Below are 17,989 nucleotides of genomic sequence, written 5' to 3' on the forward strand. Positions count from 1 at the left end.
TCCCATTGTGTGGGTTCTCTTTGCATTTTGTTTATGATTCCTTTGCTGTGCAAAAGCTTTTTGGGTTTAATTAGGTTCCATTTGTTTATTTTTGTTTTTACTTTCATTACTCTCAGAGGTGGAGCCAAAAAGATATTACTGTGATTTATGTCAAAGAGTGTTCTGCCTATGTTTTCCTCTAAGATTTTTATAGTATCTGGCCTTACCTGTAGGTCTTTAATCAATTTTGAGTTTATTTTTGTGTATGGTTTTACAGAATGTTCTAACATGTAGCTGGCCAGATTTCCCAGCACCACTTATTGAAGAGACTGCTTTTTCTCCATTGTACCTTCTTGCCTTCTTGGTCCTAGATTAATTGACCATAGGTGTGTGGGTTTATTTCTGGGCTTCCTGTTCCATTGATCTATGTTTCTGTGTTTGTGCCAGTACCATACTGTTTTATTAGCGTAGCTTTGTGGTTTAAAGTCAGGGAGCCAGCTCCATTTGTCTTTCTCAGGATTGCTTTGGCTATTCAGGGCCTTCTGTATTTTCATACAAATTAAAAAAAAGTTTGTTCGTTGAAAAATGCCATTGGTAATTTGATAGGGATTATATTGAACCTATAGATTGCATTAGATAGTATAAGCATCCTGATAATGTTGATTCTTCCAGTCCAAGAACATGGCATATCTTTGCATCTGCTTGTGTTATCTTCAGTTTCTTTCATTAGCATCTTACAGTTTTTTAGAGTACAGATCTTTTCCCTCCATAGGTAGGTTTTATTCCTAGGTATTTTATTTTTTTGATGCAATTTAAGTGGAATTATTTCCTTATTTTCTCTTTCTAATCTTTTGTTGTTAGTCTATAGAAATGCAAGAGATTTCTGTGTTAATTTTATATCTTGTAACCTTACTGAATTTGTCAATGAACTCTAGAAGTTTTCTGGTATTACTAGCATCTTTAGGATCTTCCATGTATGGTACCATGTCATTTGAAAACAGTGACAGTTTAACTTCTTTTCCAGTTTGGATTCCTTTTATTTCTTTTTTTCCTCTTTGCCATGGCTAGGACTTCCAAAGCTATGTTGAATTAAAGTGGCAAGAGTAGACATCCATGTCTTGTTCCTGATCTTAGAGGAAATGCTTTCATGTTTTCACCGTTGAGTATGATGTTAGCTGTGGGTTTGTCATATATGGCCTTTATTATGTTGAGGTAGGTTCCCTCTGTGTCTACTTTCTGGAGAGAGTTTTTTTTTTTTTAATTCATAAACTGGTGTTGAATTTTGTCAAAAGCTTTTTCTGCATCTATTGAGATGATCATATGGTTTTTATTCTTAAGTTTGTTAATATGGTATATCAAACTAATTGTTTTGTGGATATTAAAAAATCCTTGCATCCTTGGGATAAATCCCACTTGGTCATGGTGTATGATCTTTTTAATGTATTGTTGGATTTGGTTTGCTAGTATTTTGTTGAAGGTTTTTGCATTTGTATTCATCAGTGATGTTGGCCTGTAATTTTCTTTTTTTGTGTTGGTTTTGTCTGGTTTTGGTATCAGGGTGATGGTGGCCTAATAGAATGAGTTTGGGAGTGTTCCTTTCTCCTTAGTTTTTTGGAAGAGTTTCATAAGGATAGGCGTTAACTCATCTCTAAATGTTTGATAGAATTCACCTGTGAAGTCATGTAGCCTTGGACTTCTGTAGTTGGAAGTTTTTAAATCACAGTTTCAATTTCAGTACTTGTGATTAGTCTGTTCATATTTGCTATTTTTTCCTGGTTTGTCCTTGGACGAACATCTCCTTGTGACTTTTTTTTTTTTTTGTCTTTGGATATAGAGTATCTTTTTTGATAGGTTCGTCTTTTTTTTGTTGATAGTTCAGCAGGTGGTTGTGATTTTGGTGTTTTTGTGAGAGGAGGTAAGCTCAAGTCCTTCTACTCTGTCATCTTGTCTTCCTCTCATATGTTGAATTTTTTTACACCTTAGGAAAATTTAAAAACCTGTATATCCCTCACTTAGGTATACCCTTCACTCCCCGTTTGTTGACATTTTGCTGTATTTGCTTTATCCTTGTAAAGTCAGTTCCACCATGTCAAATATGCATTTCTGAAAACTACTGTGCTAAGCAAATCCTGCAGTAAAAACCACAGTGCTTATGGGGAAGGTGGGATGAGGGGCACAACACTTAAAAACCTTGTGAGTAACACTTTAAAGATGGAACATAATAAAAAGTGGTAGGACGGCTGTACATATATTAAATAGTTAAGAAATACATCACTACTTTAAATATGGCACTCTACTTAAAAAAAAAGAAAGATGTGTGGTTTGCTTACAAAGGTGGCTGTTGGAAGGGTGGAGCTTGTGAGTTATTATGAAGCAGTGGAAAAGGGCTTTGTGAAATTGGATAGAAGGTTGTAACACTGGAGGAGTTAAATGTGGCTCAGAACACAATGGTGAACCCAGGTAGCAGGCAGGGGTTTGAGTGATGTGTTGGGATTCATCTTGTATATTTCTGCAGCTGGGTGCAGTTTTCTGTATGTACATTGTAATCCTTGAGATCAAAATCACGTATCAGCACACATCAAATTCTCTGTGATCAAACTGTTAATATGTTAGTTGCTTTGGAACAAATTCAGCCAGCATTATAGCAGAACTGAGGATGTGTAGATCTACTTTTTTTCTGAACTGTTTGAAAGTAACTTGCAGGCATCATGGCATTTCATTTCTAAATATTTAAGTATAAATCTCCTAAGAAAAAGGCCATTACCCTGCCTAACCACAATATCATTTCTACCCCCAGGATAATTAACCTAGGTTAGTTCATTTATTAGCTTTTTTAATTAATACATTTTATTTTTAACAGTTTTAGGTTTATAGGAAAATTAAGCAGAAAATACAGAATTTCCATATCATATACCTTCTTGCCTTACCCACCCACCTACATTACCTGTTATTGCCATCTTGCATTAGTGCGGCATATTTGTTGAACATATGTGTGTGCATATTGTTGAACCAATATTCATACATTATTATCAACTGAAGTTCATAGTTTCATTAGGATTCATTCTTTGTGTTGTACTTTCTATGGATTTTGAAAAATGCACAGTGTTAGGTTATCTACCATAACAGTATCATACAGAATAATTTTACTGCCCTAAAAATCCTCTGTGCTCTGGTTGTTCATCCCTGATTACCCCCAGATCTTTTTTTTTTTTTTACTGTATGTAGTTTTTCCTTTCCAAAATATTTAGGATTATACAGAGTATATCTTTTTCAGACTGGCTTCTTTCACTTAGAAATATGCTTTTAAGAAGTTCCCTCCATGCCTTTGTGTGGCTTGGTGGCTCATCTCCTTTTGTTGTTGAATAGTGTTTTGTTGATGGTTAAGAATCCGCCTGCAACGCGGGAGATCTGGGTTTGATTCCTGGGTTGGGAAGAACCCCTGGAGGAGGACATGGCAACCTACTCCAGTATTCTTGCCTGGAGAATCCCCATGGACAGAGGAGCCTGGCAGGCTAAGGTTCATGGGGTCGCAAAGAGTTGGACACGACTGAGTGACTAAGCACAGCGCAGTGTGTTTTATGTGGATAGCCCACAGTTTTTGAATCCATTCACCTTTTTGAAGGACATTTTGGTTGCTTCCAGTTGTTGGCAATTATAAGTAAAGCTGTTGTAAACATCAATGTACAGGCTTTTGTGTGGACATAAGTTTTCAACTCATTGGATAAACACAGAGGAGCATGGTTGCTGGCTTGTGTGGTACGCATGTATTTAATTTTGTAAACTAAACTGTCAAAACTGTCGTTCGAAGTGGCTGTACCATTGCGCCCCCACCAGCAGTGGACGAGGTTTCCTGTGGATCCGCATCCTCGTCAGTGTTTGCTGTTTTCAGCGTTTTGGATTTTGACCATTCTGTGTGTGCTTAGTCACTCAGTCGTGTCTGACTCTGCGACCCCATGGACTATAGCCCGCCAGGCTCCTCTGTCCTTGGGGATTCTCCAGGCAAGAATACCTGAGTGGACTGCCATTTCCTCCTCCAGGGGATCTTCCCAACCCAGGGATTGAACCCAGGTCTCCTGCATTGCAGGAAGATTCTTTACAGTCTGAGCCACCAGGAACGAAGCCCTTGGACTTTCACCGTTCTAATGTGTGTGTCATAGGATCTTCTTGTTTTAATTGGCAGTTCCTTGATGATGCGCTCTTGAGCAGGTTTTCACGCGTGTGTTTGCCATCTGCCTATCTTCTTTGGTGAGATGTCTATTTAGATCTTTTGTCCATTTTTTACATTGAGTTGTTTTCTTATTGTTGAGTTTTAAGAGTTCTTTGGTTATTTGGATTTAAGCCTTTATCACATATGTTTTTGCAGATATTTTGCCCCATCATTAGTTTGTCTTTTTATTCTCTTAATAGCATATTTCACAGAAGAGAAGTTTTTAATTTTAATGAAGGACAACTAGCCAATTTTTTTTTCATGGATGATGCTTTTGATGTTGTACCTAAAAATATTGCTAAACACAAAGTCACCTAGATTTTATCCAATATTCTAGAAGTTTTATAATTTTGCATTTTACATTTAAGCATACTGTTCACATTGAGTTAATTTTTATGTAAAGTGTAAGGTCTGTGTCTGGATTCATTTTTTGCATATGGATGTCCAGTTGTTCTAACACCACTTTTTGAAAGACTGTCTTTTTTCCCATTTTATGACCTTAGCTCCTTTGGCAAAGATCAGTTGATTGTATTCATGTGGGTATATTTTGGGGCTGTCTGTTCTCTTCCATTGATCTTTTTGGGCCAATACCACATTTCTGGATTCCTGTAGATTTATAGTCAGTCTTAGAATCAGGTAGTGTTAGTTCTCTTCAGTATCGTGTTGGCTAATTTCAGCCTTGTGCGTTTCCATGTAAACTTTAGAATTAACTTGTCAATATCCACAGACAGCTTACTGGGGTTTTCATTGAGATCACATTGAATCTATTAGCATTAGCAGATGTGAAATTCCCTGTGGACACATTATTCTCAATATATATCAACTGACACAAATTCAGGAAGCATAGTATCAGAACTTACTATATGCAGATATAAACTCTTTTCCTCAACCATTTGAAACTAAATGCAGACATGACTTCACTCCTTTCAGTATAAACATCCTGAGAAAAAGGACATTTTTCTACCTAACTTCAATATCTAGGACTTCCCTCGTGATTCATTGGATAAGACGTCACCTTCCAGTGCAGTGGGTACAGATTCGATCTCTGGTCGTGGAGCTAAGACCACACATGCCTTGTGACCAAAAAACCAAAAACATAAAACAGAAGCAATATTGTAACATATTCAATAAAGACTTTAAAAACAGTCCCACATTAGAAAACAAAAACTTTTTAAAAAACCAGGCTATCATTACCACTAGCTTTTTAAAATCATGCTTGTCCTCAGTAAAGCTGGGTTTTTGTTTTTGTTTTAATGTTCATCCTGTCATATGCTAAGCACTGTGCTCTGTTGGGACATAAAGATAAACAAGCAGAGTTCCTGCCTTTAAGAAGTCCAGTCTCCTGGGGAGACAGACATCTAAGACAGTGATTGTATTAGGCTGGGATGAGGGCCATAGTAGATTTATCTACTTTCCTTTCATTCAAGGAGTATGTCAGCAGAAATGTTCTTTCTGTGGGATAAAGAACCGTTCCCAGAGTGGTGTCCTGGAGTCCACACTCCATTCTATGATTCAGCCTGACCGTGATGGACCTTCCTTCCCAACCGAGAGGGGCTTGCACCCATCTAGCAGTGAAGGATGCAAATAGCAGAGTGTCATTCCCTTCATCTGATTCTTTCAATTTCTGTATGAGGGTTGGCCAGGCACAGAAGAATAAGAAAGAAGCTTTGAGAACTAGGCTGAGGAATTGGGGGCTTTACTCTTCAGATCAGCTGTATTAAGCTGTATAAGCTGTATTAATATATGTACTAACGTATATTAAGATATATGTTTGGCCATGAATACCAGAAGTGTATGTGCTCAGTCGCTCATTCATGTCTGACTTTTTGCGACCCCATGGACTGTAGCCCGCCAGATTTCTCTGTTCATAGGATTTCCCAGGGAAGAATACTGGAGTGGGTTGCCATTTCCTTCTCCAGGGGATCTCCCAACCCATGGATAGAACACATGTCTTCTGCATTGGCAGGCAGATTCTTTACCACTGAGCCACCAGGAAAGATGAATACCAGAGACCCAAATTAACAGTGACTTAATCAAGATAAAAGTTTAGCTTTCACTTAACAGATCATCAGTGGTCCAGGGCTGGAGTGCCGGCTCAGGTCCATGAGGTCATCCACGGACCTAGACTCATGCTGGCTATTGCTCCATCATCCCCTCTGTGATATGTGGGCTGATGCCCTCACCTATGTGATGCAAGATGGCTTGTCTCTACATCCATATGCCAGGCAATAGGATGGAAGAAGGGGGCAGGATACGCTTTTCTTTTAAGGCATGTTTTAGAAAGACACACCTCATTTCTGTCTAGATTCCATTAGCCAGAATTTACTTGTGTAGCCATTCCTATTTACAAGAAGGTGGAGAGAAACATAGTCATCATTTGGAAGACCATATGCCATGCTAAGAATAAGTTTTATTCCCTATAAGAAAGGTGGAGTGATATGTACTTAGAGTCAACTTGCAGCCCCTTAAATACTAGTATTTCTTTATTAAAAAAGAGCCTTCTATAAGATTGAACCCTTAAGATGCTACTTAAAAATAGGTTTATCAGCAGAATAATTTTGGAATTTTTTTTTTTTTTTTTTTTTCAATTACACAGTGTTTTTATTTTTATTCAAATATAAGCAAACAGCAAAATTAACACAACATTCAACTCCAGACTGGCTTTCTTTTTTAAACCAAAGAGTGATCAATTTAACAAGCACAGACTTTAGGATTTCTGATAACCTCTTACCCAGCCCTGCTGCTCATCTAGATGGCCAGGCTTTAACAGCAAAGCAACTTCTGTGGAGTTTTTTTCAGTACTGCTCTTTAAAGGAGCCACAGCGGGACAGACACACAGTAACCAGTCTGAGACATTGGGGGTTAGTGGACATGCCGGCCCCTGGTTGTTTTGGTGAGACAGAGCTGTGAAAACACATGCCAGTAGGTGCCTTCACACACAATTCTGTGCTCAGGCTCACAAAGAGGGAGGCAATCAATCTCTCTTTTGTTTTCAACCTCCCTTAAAGATTCTTTGAAACTCTGTTCTAATACTGCAGACCTGGTCTTTTTACCAGAATTTGTTTTCTTCTTTAAAGTCTGGGTTGTTGTTCTTGTATTAACATTTTGATAAACCTCATCACAGTACCAAAGAATCCCCCACCAAAACGGAGTTCAAATTTGATCAAAACATAAACCCCCTAACATTATACAATACAGGCAGAAGGAAAGAAAAGTCACCCTAAATCTAAATCTGACCGCTCAGGGCTTAGGCAGAGAGATGAGGGGAAATCTACATGCATCAATAAACTGAAACACTGTTTGGGAACTCTGGGATGGTGCCCATCTCCTCTACTTCCCAGACAGCTGCTCATAGAGCTTGGGCACATAGTCATCCCATTCAGCCTGGTAACATGTGCCAGCCACTGGGGTCCCAAGCTCATACTTTTTGCGGAAAGAGGCCACCTTGAATTTGCCACGGTGGTCTCCAGATCGGTTGCTGAGAATGGGCTCGTCACACTTCAGTGGTCCTTTCTGCTCGTAAACCAGCCAGACGTAGCGGTGCAGGCCTGTGCCCTTGGGAGGCCCAGAGCCCACATAATCAGAGAGAACTGTGCCACTGCCAATGTCGTTGCCCTTCATGTTGACCACCAGGAAATGGTGCCATTCCCTGTATTTGGGGTCCTTCCTGCTGGGAGCATCTGGATCTGTCAAGACCAAGGTGTACAATTTACCTGGATCAAGGCCATCCCATGTAACGCTGGTGGGCCGGTTCTTAACCTGAGTGGGTGTCAGCACTTTGCCCAGTTCGTCGACCTCCGCCCCGCCGTATTTGACCTGCAGCGGGTGCTGCGGCCGCTCATCCACTTCCTGCAGGCTCAAAGGCCCGGACCACTTGCCGAGGTCCACCGGCATCGTGGAGCCGAGCGGGTCAGACAGCAGAGAAAGCGGCTTGTGTACTCGCGCAGGGTCGGAGCACTGACTCACAGCAGTCTGCACACTGTACGGGAGTAGTTCCAGCCGCACTGCCGAGGAATACATCTAATTTTGGAATTTTAAGCATGGTATTGATCTCATAGATATTCATAATGCAGAATAACATTAAAGGCTCTGAGAAGTTCTGCAGTAAAAGAACATGTCTGTCTTTGTTTAACCTGAAAAATCCCTTTATATATATATATATATTTGCTGAAGCCCTAAGCTTTGGGAAACACTGCTTTGGGAATTATTGAAGTTTTTTCTTAGTTTGCAGCAATGCAAACATTTTTACAAGACTTTCACTTCCAGGGATTTTGTCAACAGAAATGTGTGCACATTGTGTCAGTCAAAATCAAGGTTTAGTCAAAGAAACAGAACCACTGGAGATAAATAAAGGGATTTATTGATCTTGTGCATTTGTGGGAGCTGGGTAGATAGTCTGTGTAAGGCTGCTGTCTTTGTATCTGATTGCGGAGCTGGAGGTCTCTTAAGTAAAGCAGAAGAAACTGGAAAAGGAGAATAAGCTGCAACTCATGAGAGTGGGTGGGAACGGCCAGTCTGTCATTGCCTCCAGTTCTAATGACGCGGTGTCCTGACCCGATGACGCTGATGCCCTTCACTGTGGAACTAAGCATGTACCTGGGGTGTGAGTCAGAAGCCGAAAGAGGGTCCAGGGGAGGGAGATGCATCAGCAGCAGACCTGGTGCCCCAGCCCCACCAGAGTGTGATGAGCCTGCACGATAAGCACCAGGTGTCAGCTTACCTGAAGCTCCCTCACTGACCTTCCCACACAAACATCATATGGCTTCACTTCCCCTTCCCCGTCTCAACTGCAAACGTACAAAGAAGGGAATTCTGAGAAATGTGTACTAGCCCAGCCGGGTCATGCGTTACAAAGCTACTGCATGTGCAGTCACCAGATGACAAGTATGGAATTGTTTACAGCAGTGCTGTTTATAATGGCTTCAAATAAGAAATAAGCTAAGTGTGCATCAACAGTTAAGTAGATACGTAAGTTGTGTCACTAGCATAGGATGGAAATAATAAATTAACAAAATATTGCTATATGCATCCCCATGGATGAATCTTGCAAAAAATATGGAGCAAAAAAAAGACATGAATACAAATGATGATTGCATTTATGTAAATTTCAAAAACAGCAAAGCTCATTTGTGGTGTTAGAAGTCAGTTAATAGTTAGCCTTGAGAGAGGGCTAGCGGCTCAGATGGGTTTCTGCTGTGCTGATAATGTCCTGCTTCTTGGTCTGGGTTCTGCTCACCCAGGTATGTTCACGTTGGAAAAACTCACTGTGCTACATAGTTCTGATCTGTGCACTTTTCTAAACTTATCCTTCAGGGCAATGTTTAGATGCATTAATGTTTTAACAAGTCATTGAGTGCTCATGGACCTGCTGGATTAGAGGAAGGGAATTAAGTTAGAGCAATTTGAACCCTTGTATGGAGTGGCATAGGGACGCAGAACAAGGCAGCAGATACTAGAAGAAGCAGATATGAGAGGACAGGGTCTCCTAGAGGGTCAGTGCAGGCTGTCCCTCTCTTCGGCTGGACATCTGTTGCCATCATGAACGGTTAGGACCCTGGGGACTTCCCTGGTGGTCCAATGGCCAAGACTGTGCTCCCAATGCAGGGGGCCCAGGTTCGATTCCTGGTTGGAGAACTAGATCCCACATGCTGCAACTAGAGAGCCTGCATGCCACATCAAAGATAGAAGATCCTGTATGCTGCAACTAAGACCTGGTGCAGCCAAATAAATAAATATTATTTTAAAAAAGAGTTGGGACCTTGTACACAGGAGGCTTATCAGCAGATGCAGCCACGTGGCACAGATCATAGATCTGGAGTAGATCGTGTAGATTTGGAGTGGGTCGCAGCACGTTTGTAAGTTTCCTGGGTTTCCGGAGGTACAACACAGGGTGGACGCCACTGGACTTAAGAGACAGGAGACATGGATGCTAAGAGGAAAGACAGGCATGTCGGGGGACCTTGGTGCTGGAAACCTTACCTTTCTCCCCATGCTTACCCTGGTTCAGCATGCAGCATGCTTTTTCTTGTCTTTAACCCTGACAAATAACATTGGTCTAGCCTTTCTGTTGTATTAAATCATAACTCCTTTTTCCATGCTTTTTGTTTTAGCTCATCATTGGGATTTATGATTCCTCTCTTGAAAACAAACTACTTGAAAGGGCCATAGGCTGTGAATATAGAATAGGCTGAGTCCCTGTGATGTCCACCCCGTTCAGAGCCTGGGTTGTATACAGTCGGACCTCTGATGCCCCAAACAGTTATCTGAAAAGCATTGTTGTCTGGGATTATTAATGGTATTTCTGTTGCCTGGGAAATTAGGGTTTGCCATGTTGATGAGCAGTTTGTTCTAAAATGAAATCTTTACAAGTATCTTAATATTTTTATTTGGAAAAACTTTGAATATGCTAGAAAACAGCAGGGCATATGCTGTCGTGTCCTCCCAAGCCTCTAGGAAACACTGGTCTTATGAAATTCTCTGATTCTCTCAATCTGATGGAAGCTTGTCATTGCTATATTCTAAAATCCTGTATTATACTCTGTCATGGAATTTAACATAACCTCCAGAACTGTAATCACCAGTCTCCTTGTTTATCTCTTTATCTAGCCCTGGAAGCTAATCTGTTTGAGTTCAGGGACTATGTCTTATTTGACTTCCAGCTCTAATGTCTGGCTCAGCAGAAACTCAGTAATTAGGGATAAGCGAATGAGCCCTTGAATTCTGGAAGCAAAGCACCGGTGTCTGGACCTTGGAGAAGAGCCTCATTTGAGGAGGGAGGAGAGCTAGGGAAGGCAGCAGGGCTCCACTGGCCAGAGAAGAAGGAAAAGAACCAAGAGAGTGTTCCATCATGGGAGTCAAGGGAAAAATGGGAGAGACTTTTGAGGAATTATCAAATGCCACAGTGAAACCAATGACAATTTGAATTGAAAAGAGTTTGGGGGACTTCCCGGTGGCTCAGCAGATAAGACTCTGCACTCCCAGTGCAGGGGGGGCTCAGGTTTTACCCCCGGCTGGGCAACTAGATCCCTTATGCTGTAACTAAAGATCCTGCATGCTGCACCTAAAACCTGGCGCGGCCAAATAAGTAAATTTTAAAAAAAATTTAAAAAAGAGTTTGGAGGTTTGTCAAAATCATTAGTGGCTATAGAAAAGCAAGATGGAAGCAGGATCTTGAGGGGTTAAGGAGAGTATGAGACCAGGAAATGGAGGTAGAGGGTCAAAACATGTACCTAGAAGTGAGGCTACAAAACAAAGGAGATCAGGAGATGGCAGAATGGCAGAAGCAAAGCCAGCAGCCTCGCTAGGAAGAACTGTGTTCATTCAAAGGCAGAGATCAGAGGTGTCTTCAGTGCCCATCTCCCGGCCCGCAGGATGACTCAGGCACTCTGCCAGCCTGTGGCCGGTGGAGGGATGAGGCTGCATTTTGGTGGCTGAGTCAGCAGTTCATTTACTTGGAAGCCACATGCACTCGGCCCTGCACTAAGCCCTTTGAATGATTTTTGTCTGTTTTAAACTTGTATCTTCCCTTTCCTGCAGGAAACATGGTGGAATGGTGCTTACCCCAAGATATTGACCTTGAAGGCGTGGAGTTCAAGTCTATGGCTAGTGGATCCCATAAAATTCAGTCTGATTTCATGTAAGTAGTGCTGATTGCCAGTCTCCTCTGCACTGTTTCCTCTCCTTCTCTGCTTTCCCCAGAGAATAAGAGCTGTCATCAGGGCATCTTTAGGAAGTGTGTATAAGTGCCCTGAAAATATATGTACCGTTTTGTGTTTTTATATCAGTTTTGTAATAAGAAGCTCCCAAGCTTTCGTTAGGTTATCATGACCCAACAACGTTAAGAACTCCTACCATAGAGGTTCTTGCCTTTTCTAAGAGATGATTGATTCTCGCTTGAGGTTTGGCTTTAATGATCTCGCTTGAGGTTTTGGTTCCATTTGGGTTAACTCAAGACATGTATGTGCTAAAACTTGAAATTTCAGCTTTAAGCAAGGCCAATTTGTAGTCCTGTGTGATTAAGATTCTTTTGAGGAACAACTGGAACATAAGGGTGACGGAGTAGCTTTCATCTTCTCATTGGGCTGAAACCGTGACAGGCACAAGTGTGAGAAAGGGGAAGGAAAACGAGTGACAGCTCTGGTCAAATGTTCTATTAAAAACATCAGAGACTCCGGAAGCGAGGAGAGAATCAACACAGTTTATGCTAATAAAACAGAGGTCACACATCAAGTCAGCTGTTATGCAGGAAAGAAGGGTCATGGTCACAGGCAGTTGATCTGGGGTCAAGGGCAGCTGAACAGCAGGCTTTGCGGAGAGCAAGTCCTGGCTCCAGCGGGACAACCCTTAGTGAGTTCCAGGGTTTTTTTGAGCCTTGATTGTCCCATCTGTACGGCTGAATGGCTTGGGCTCACTGTCCCCCTGAGATCCACCCCCACCCTCGAGATTTTAAAAAAGGTTTTTCTCAGGCTGAACTTTCTCATGTAGAGCCCTGGACACAGTTACATCTTCTATTTGGGATGCCTCTCAAGGGATTTCCAGATGCTCCTGGTGGTAAAGAACCTGCCTGCCAATGCAGGAGACATAAGAGATGTAGGTTCCATCCCTGGGTGGCGAAGATCCCCCGGAGGAGGGCATGCAACCCACTCCAGTATCCTTGCCTGGAGAATCCCCATGGACAGAGGAGCCTGGTGGGCTACAGTCCATGGAGTCGCAAAGAGTTGGACACTGAAGTGACTTTAGCACACCTGTCAAGGGAAAAGACCAAAATTCCTGATTTTGAGTTATACTACATATTGGGTTTCTTTTAGCTATTTCCGGAAGGGACCCTTCTTCGGCCTGGCCTGCTTCGCCAACATGCCGGTGGAAAGCGAGCTGGAGCGTGGCGCGCGGATGAAGTCCGTGGGCATCCTGTCTCCATCCTACACCCTGCTGTACCGGCACATGCACTTCCTGGAGAACCAAGTTCGGTGCGTGGGCCACGGGCCGGGAGGCGGCGGGGGCCGGCGGGTGATGGTGATGAGCCCTCGGGGTTAAAGGTCGTGCATCAATCAGCGCAGTAGGTGCCTGTCCGGGAACTTCCATGGCCAAGTTTCATGCCTCCGGCGGTGGTCTTTGTGTTTCAGCCTGCGTCCTGCGTACTGATCCTTCACTCTCGAGTGAAAGCTGGGGTCGATTTTGCTTTCAGTTTATTTTAACACTATCATCAGTTTTGTTTAATCAATTTGTTGACGTGTACAGTGATCTTTACTTCCCCTCAACCACAATTAGACCTCCCTTCCAGCTCCCACCCTCAACTCTTTTAAGACCTCATCATTTATTATTTGGAGTAATCGTTATCATGGGAGGGAATTAATAGGAAGGGAATTTTTAACATAAGCTGCAAAACTTACTATTTCATATTTTTCCCCATTATGTGGGTAACCTACTTTTATTTCAGATTTTTGAGGAAGAAATCTATCACTAATCCCTGAAGCACTGTCAAAATTTTAGCACATTTGCCTCTTTTCTGGTATGCATGTGTGTGTGTGCTTTAAAAAATTATTTATATACTTGGCACCATACACTGTACATACTTTTAACATCCCATCCTTTTAAAATATGTCATTATTTTAATTTTTTCATATAACTGTCTTTCTTGATCAGCATCTTTGAAAGAATATGAAATGTAGTTTGTGGGGAAGCTGTTTATTATTTAAAAATTAGTTAAAAGTACAAATGAACTTTTAAAATTCTCCCAAATCTTAGCACTTAGTAAGATGAAATATCCATTGTCAATATTCAGTGAATGTCATTCTAAAAAACATAGTTTTCCAAAAGTAGAATTGGTTTAATGTATTTGTATATATCAGAGGAAAAGAGTAAGTGAAACTGAAGAAATTGTCAAACTTTGAGTGTTTTTTTCACAGTAAGATGTATTATTTCTTGGAATATTCCTCCCAAGTTAAAGACAAAATACTCTGAAAAACATGAAGATACAGTATTATTCTTATTGAGAAATGGCATATATACAATAAAGTATACAAATCTTTGTGTAGGTGTCATTGGTGTTTTTAGGTTGTGTTTTAGGTGTAGACAGTCAGTTATGTTATACTTTTCCCCAGAACTCCTCCCCTAATTTTTTTCTTAACTTTATATATTGTGAGGTTTATTACATTTAGTTCTGTAATCATAATTCCCATGATTCTTAAGTCTCATTTATATGTTTACAACCACATCCCTGGCTTAACTGACTTACTGAGCTCCTGATACATTTCTTGGTTGGATTTTGTCATCAAGCACTTTTTTTTTGTCATAAAAGGATCGTGGGTGCTGCCTCCTCTGAAATCTTGCATGCTTAATGCTGTTGGTCTTTCCCCTTTACTCTTGGCTTGGGTATAAGATTCTTACATCTTTTCTTTTTTCTCAGGATGCTGTAAATATTGTTCTGCTGTCTTCTGATACTGGTTGTTTCAGAAAAGCCTCTGTTGTCTAGGTCCCTATAGATGCTTTATCTGTGATGTTTCTGAACTTTTTTTTTTTCTGGAATAGTTCTTCCTTTTTGATCCAGAGACATGACTTAATTTCAGGAACCTTTTCTTCTACCATGAAATACTCAACTTTTCTCTGCATCTTTCCTTCTTCTTCAGGAACACCAGTTATGCTCAGGTTTTCTTGCCATTGTCCTGCATATTTTTCATTTTGATGGCTTAAAAAAATTATGTATTCATCTTCGGCTGCACTGGGTCTCCTTTGCTGCGCGTGGGCTGTCTCTAGTTGCGGCGAGCAGGGGCTACTCTCTGGTTGGGGTCCGCGGCTTCTCACTGTAGTGGCTTCTCTTGTCGAGGAGCACGGGCTCGGGTGTGAGGGCTTCAGTCGTTGTGGCATGTGGGCTCAGAGGCTGTGGCTCGCAGGCTCTAGAGCGCAGGCTCTGTAGTCGTGGTCCACGGGCTTAGTTGCTCCACGGCATATGGGATCTTCCTGGAGCAGGGATCGAACCCGTGTCCCCTGCATTGGCAGGCGGATTCATAATGACTGGGCCACCAGGGAAATCCCTGCTGATTATTTTAATAGCGGTCGAGTGTTAGAGCTGTCCCATTAATCCATCCCTTATTCCCTGTGGTTGAGCAGTTGGCATGTTTCTAATTTTTTTTAACTGCTCCTTTACATTTTGGAGCTGTGATATATACTTTTCTGTATTTGAAATATTTCCTGAGTTTTGTGTCTCAGAAGTAATACTGAGGAAAAGAACATTTTTATTGGGATCTTGACACTTTAAAAAAATTATTACTCCTTTTGAAAAATTAATTTCCCAAGGAGGCAATACATTCTCCTGGTTCAAAAGCCCAAAATTATAAGGAGGTATTATGTTAGTTAGAGTCCTGGCTAAATGGTGGTAACAGAGGCCCTGAAATACACTGGTTCAGATAAGACAGAAGATTCTTCTCCATGAAAAGGTCTAGAAGTAGGCAGGTGATCAGTGTGGGCAGCCTACTGTTCCCACAATCATCCAGGGCCCACACTGCTCTCCTAGGAGAGATTTTCGCGTTCTCAGATGCCCTTCTCACCTGTTCAGAGCCGCTCACCACCACTGGATCTGCATTGCAGCCCACAGGTAGGAGGGAAAAGCCAGAAGTTCCATACATAACTTCTCATAACCCACGGTCAAGTCTTCAATCACAAAGACACAGCTGACAGCAAAGGGCACCGGGGAGGGTCGTCTCTGACTGGGGGGCCTTGTGACCAGTTAACACGGGGGGCTCCTCTTCTGTATAGGAAGAAGAGTGGTCTTAGGGGAAATTTTAGCAGCCTCTGCTTCAGTTTGCCCCCCTGGCAACCCAGGTATCTGTGTGCATTCCTCTTCCCACATACAGAGCACATTCCTTCCATCCTGAGACATCAGAGTCTCATCCAGTTAATGCTGGCAGTCTAAAATCTAAGGTTTCTGTGTGATATGAGGCAATCAGGACATGGTTCCTCTTACTCTGAAAAGCTGTGAAAGAACAGTCACATCCTCCACTCCCCACCTCCCAAATGCAACATAGAAGATAGAGCAGGAGCCGTAATACAAACTCCTGTTTGAAAAAGAATGAGAAATACGAGCGGTCATTAGATCATAACAGTAATGGAATTCTGCCCAGCAGGGATGGCAAAGACGTCCTGTAGTCACAGAGCAGGAGCTTCTGGCTACACTTTGTTTCTGCTCACTAGAATCCCCTTGTCCATTTTCCTCCATGGCTCCCCACTTTGCCTTCTAAGGGATTCTTTATCTGTTTCCCACTGTAACTGCTTTTAAATTGAGCTTTGGAGAACTTTGGAGAAAGCTGCATAGCTTAAGAACATGTTTCCTGCGGGTGTAGGTCTAGAAGTCTTGTGGTTTCTTTAAGGGACCAGAAAAGTCCCAGGCTTACACAAGGCCAAGCGTGCGGCAGTCCAGACCCCTCAGAAACTCAGCAGGCTTCTGGGCTGTTTGCTTCCAGTCAGTTCCAGGTCAAAATACCCACTGCCAAACATCTCTTCTGGGTCTAAGCTTTAAAGTCAGTGCACTGTGGAGTAGTTACTGCTCTTTGCTCGTGGCCAACGCATCTTTGCCTCATTTTGATGGCAACTGTCTTGAGACTGTAGCCTAAATCTGATCTTTATAAATGAACTGACACTCATGTCTGGCGGAGAATACTTAACTGGAGAATTTCTTGGAGGCTTTGAGAGAAAATCTTGGCCTCCTGCTTTTTGGGTCCAGAGCAATTGGTTTTTCCAGCCCCATTGGGTCCCAAATGTTTTGAGTCTCAACTAATTCATATTGTGGAACTCAGAATGTACACCCTTATGCTATATTTATTTCTGCTTGCACACTGACCAGTTCTTGCTTATTTTCATCTTAACTCTTGTACTAGCTCATTAAAAACATCGAGGAGCCATCAGTACCCTGTTTCTCACTGTTTGCCCTAAAGGCACAAGTTCAGATGACACATGGCTTGTCTTACAAGTTATTGACACTCTAGTGAAGTTTTTTTGCTGCAGTAATAACAAGGATTACCAGCTTGTCAGTCTGCAATGTTTATTTGCTTACCATTTTCCTTGCCAGCTGCTAAGCCAATGCACTGTTGTTGATCATGGAAACTCATATCTAAATATCATTTTCTATTTTAGCTGAGTCCAGGCTAAGTTGCTGTAAAAAAGAGACCCAAAATACAGAGACAGAAGTACAACTTTTATGGCATGATAATTCCAGAGAGAGGAAAGTGGTCTGGTGTGGCAGGCTTTGTTCCACTGGGTCATTTTGGGACCCAAGCCTTTCTGTTTTTTATCCTGCCATCTCCTAGAATATTGTCCTCACCCACATGGTAAAAACTGATTCACCATTAGCAGGTTGTGTTCCAGGCTGCCAGAGCGGGAACATTGCAGGAATCCTAGAAATTGAACACATAACTTCTGCCCACATTTCACTGGCAAGGTTTTAGTTACCAGCCCCACCTCGCAGCAAGACAGTCTAGGAAATGGGATTTTTAACTGGCTGGTCATGTGGTCAGCTAAAATCTGAAAGGTTCTCTTACTAAGGGAAGAAGAGAGTGGCAGTATCAACCACTGGCATTAAAAAGCAAAGTGTTCACTGAGTTCCCACATCCATCCAGTAATCCTGGTCATCGCTGCATCTTTCCTAAGCTCTTTGTTTATACATGTACAAATACAAATGTATGTTCTTATTTTCCCCCTTTCATACAAAAAGTAGCGTATTATACACGTTATCTGCACCTTGCCTTGTTCATTCAACCGCATATCTGGGAGATCTTTTCATATTCATACACAGAGACCTTCTTCACTGTTTCT

At 41.8% G+C, this 17,989-nt stretch overlaps 2 protein-coding genes across 5 annotated transcripts in view; one reads left to right on the forward strand and one right to left on the reverse strand.

Moving 5' to 3' along the window:
• Positions 1 to 17,989, forward strand: part of DENND11 (DENN domain containing 11) — a 53,190-nt gene that overhangs the window by 8,831 nt on the left and 26,370 nt on the right. For 3 of the 4 annotated variants that reach the window (XM_070464757.1, XM_070464709.1, XM_070464768.1), the window contains exons 2-3: positions 11,723 to 11,822; positions 12,994 to 13,152. In XM_070464757.1, coding sequence (XP_070320858.1) covers positions 11,728 to 11,822; positions 12,994 to 13,152 — 254 coding nt within the window. In that variant the 5' untranslated portion in view covers positions 11,723 to 11,727. The remainder of the gene's footprint in view (positions 1 to 11,722; positions 11,823 to 12,993; positions 13,153 to 17,989) is intronic. The other variant, XM_070464724.1, reaches the window with a different exon arrangement.
• Positions 6,832 to 8,200, reverse strand: LOC139034218 (phosphatidylethanolamine-binding protein 1). Its single transcript, XM_070464666.1, has one exon. It carries the CDS (start codon positions 8,078 to 8,080, stop codon positions 7,517 to 7,519), a length of 564 nt encoding a protein of 187 aa, XP_070320767.1. The 5' UTR covers positions 8,081 to 8,200; the 3' UTR covers positions 6,832 to 7,516.

This window comes from Odocoileus virginianus, chromosome 1 (assembly GCF_023699985.2).
Source record: "Odocoileus virginianus isolate 20LAN1187 ecotype Illinois chromosome 1, Ovbor_1.2, whole genome shotgun sequence".
Classification (NCBI taxonomy): domain Eukaryota; kingdom Metazoa; phylum Chordata; class Mammalia; order Artiodactyla; family Cervidae; genus Odocoileus; species Odocoileus virginianus.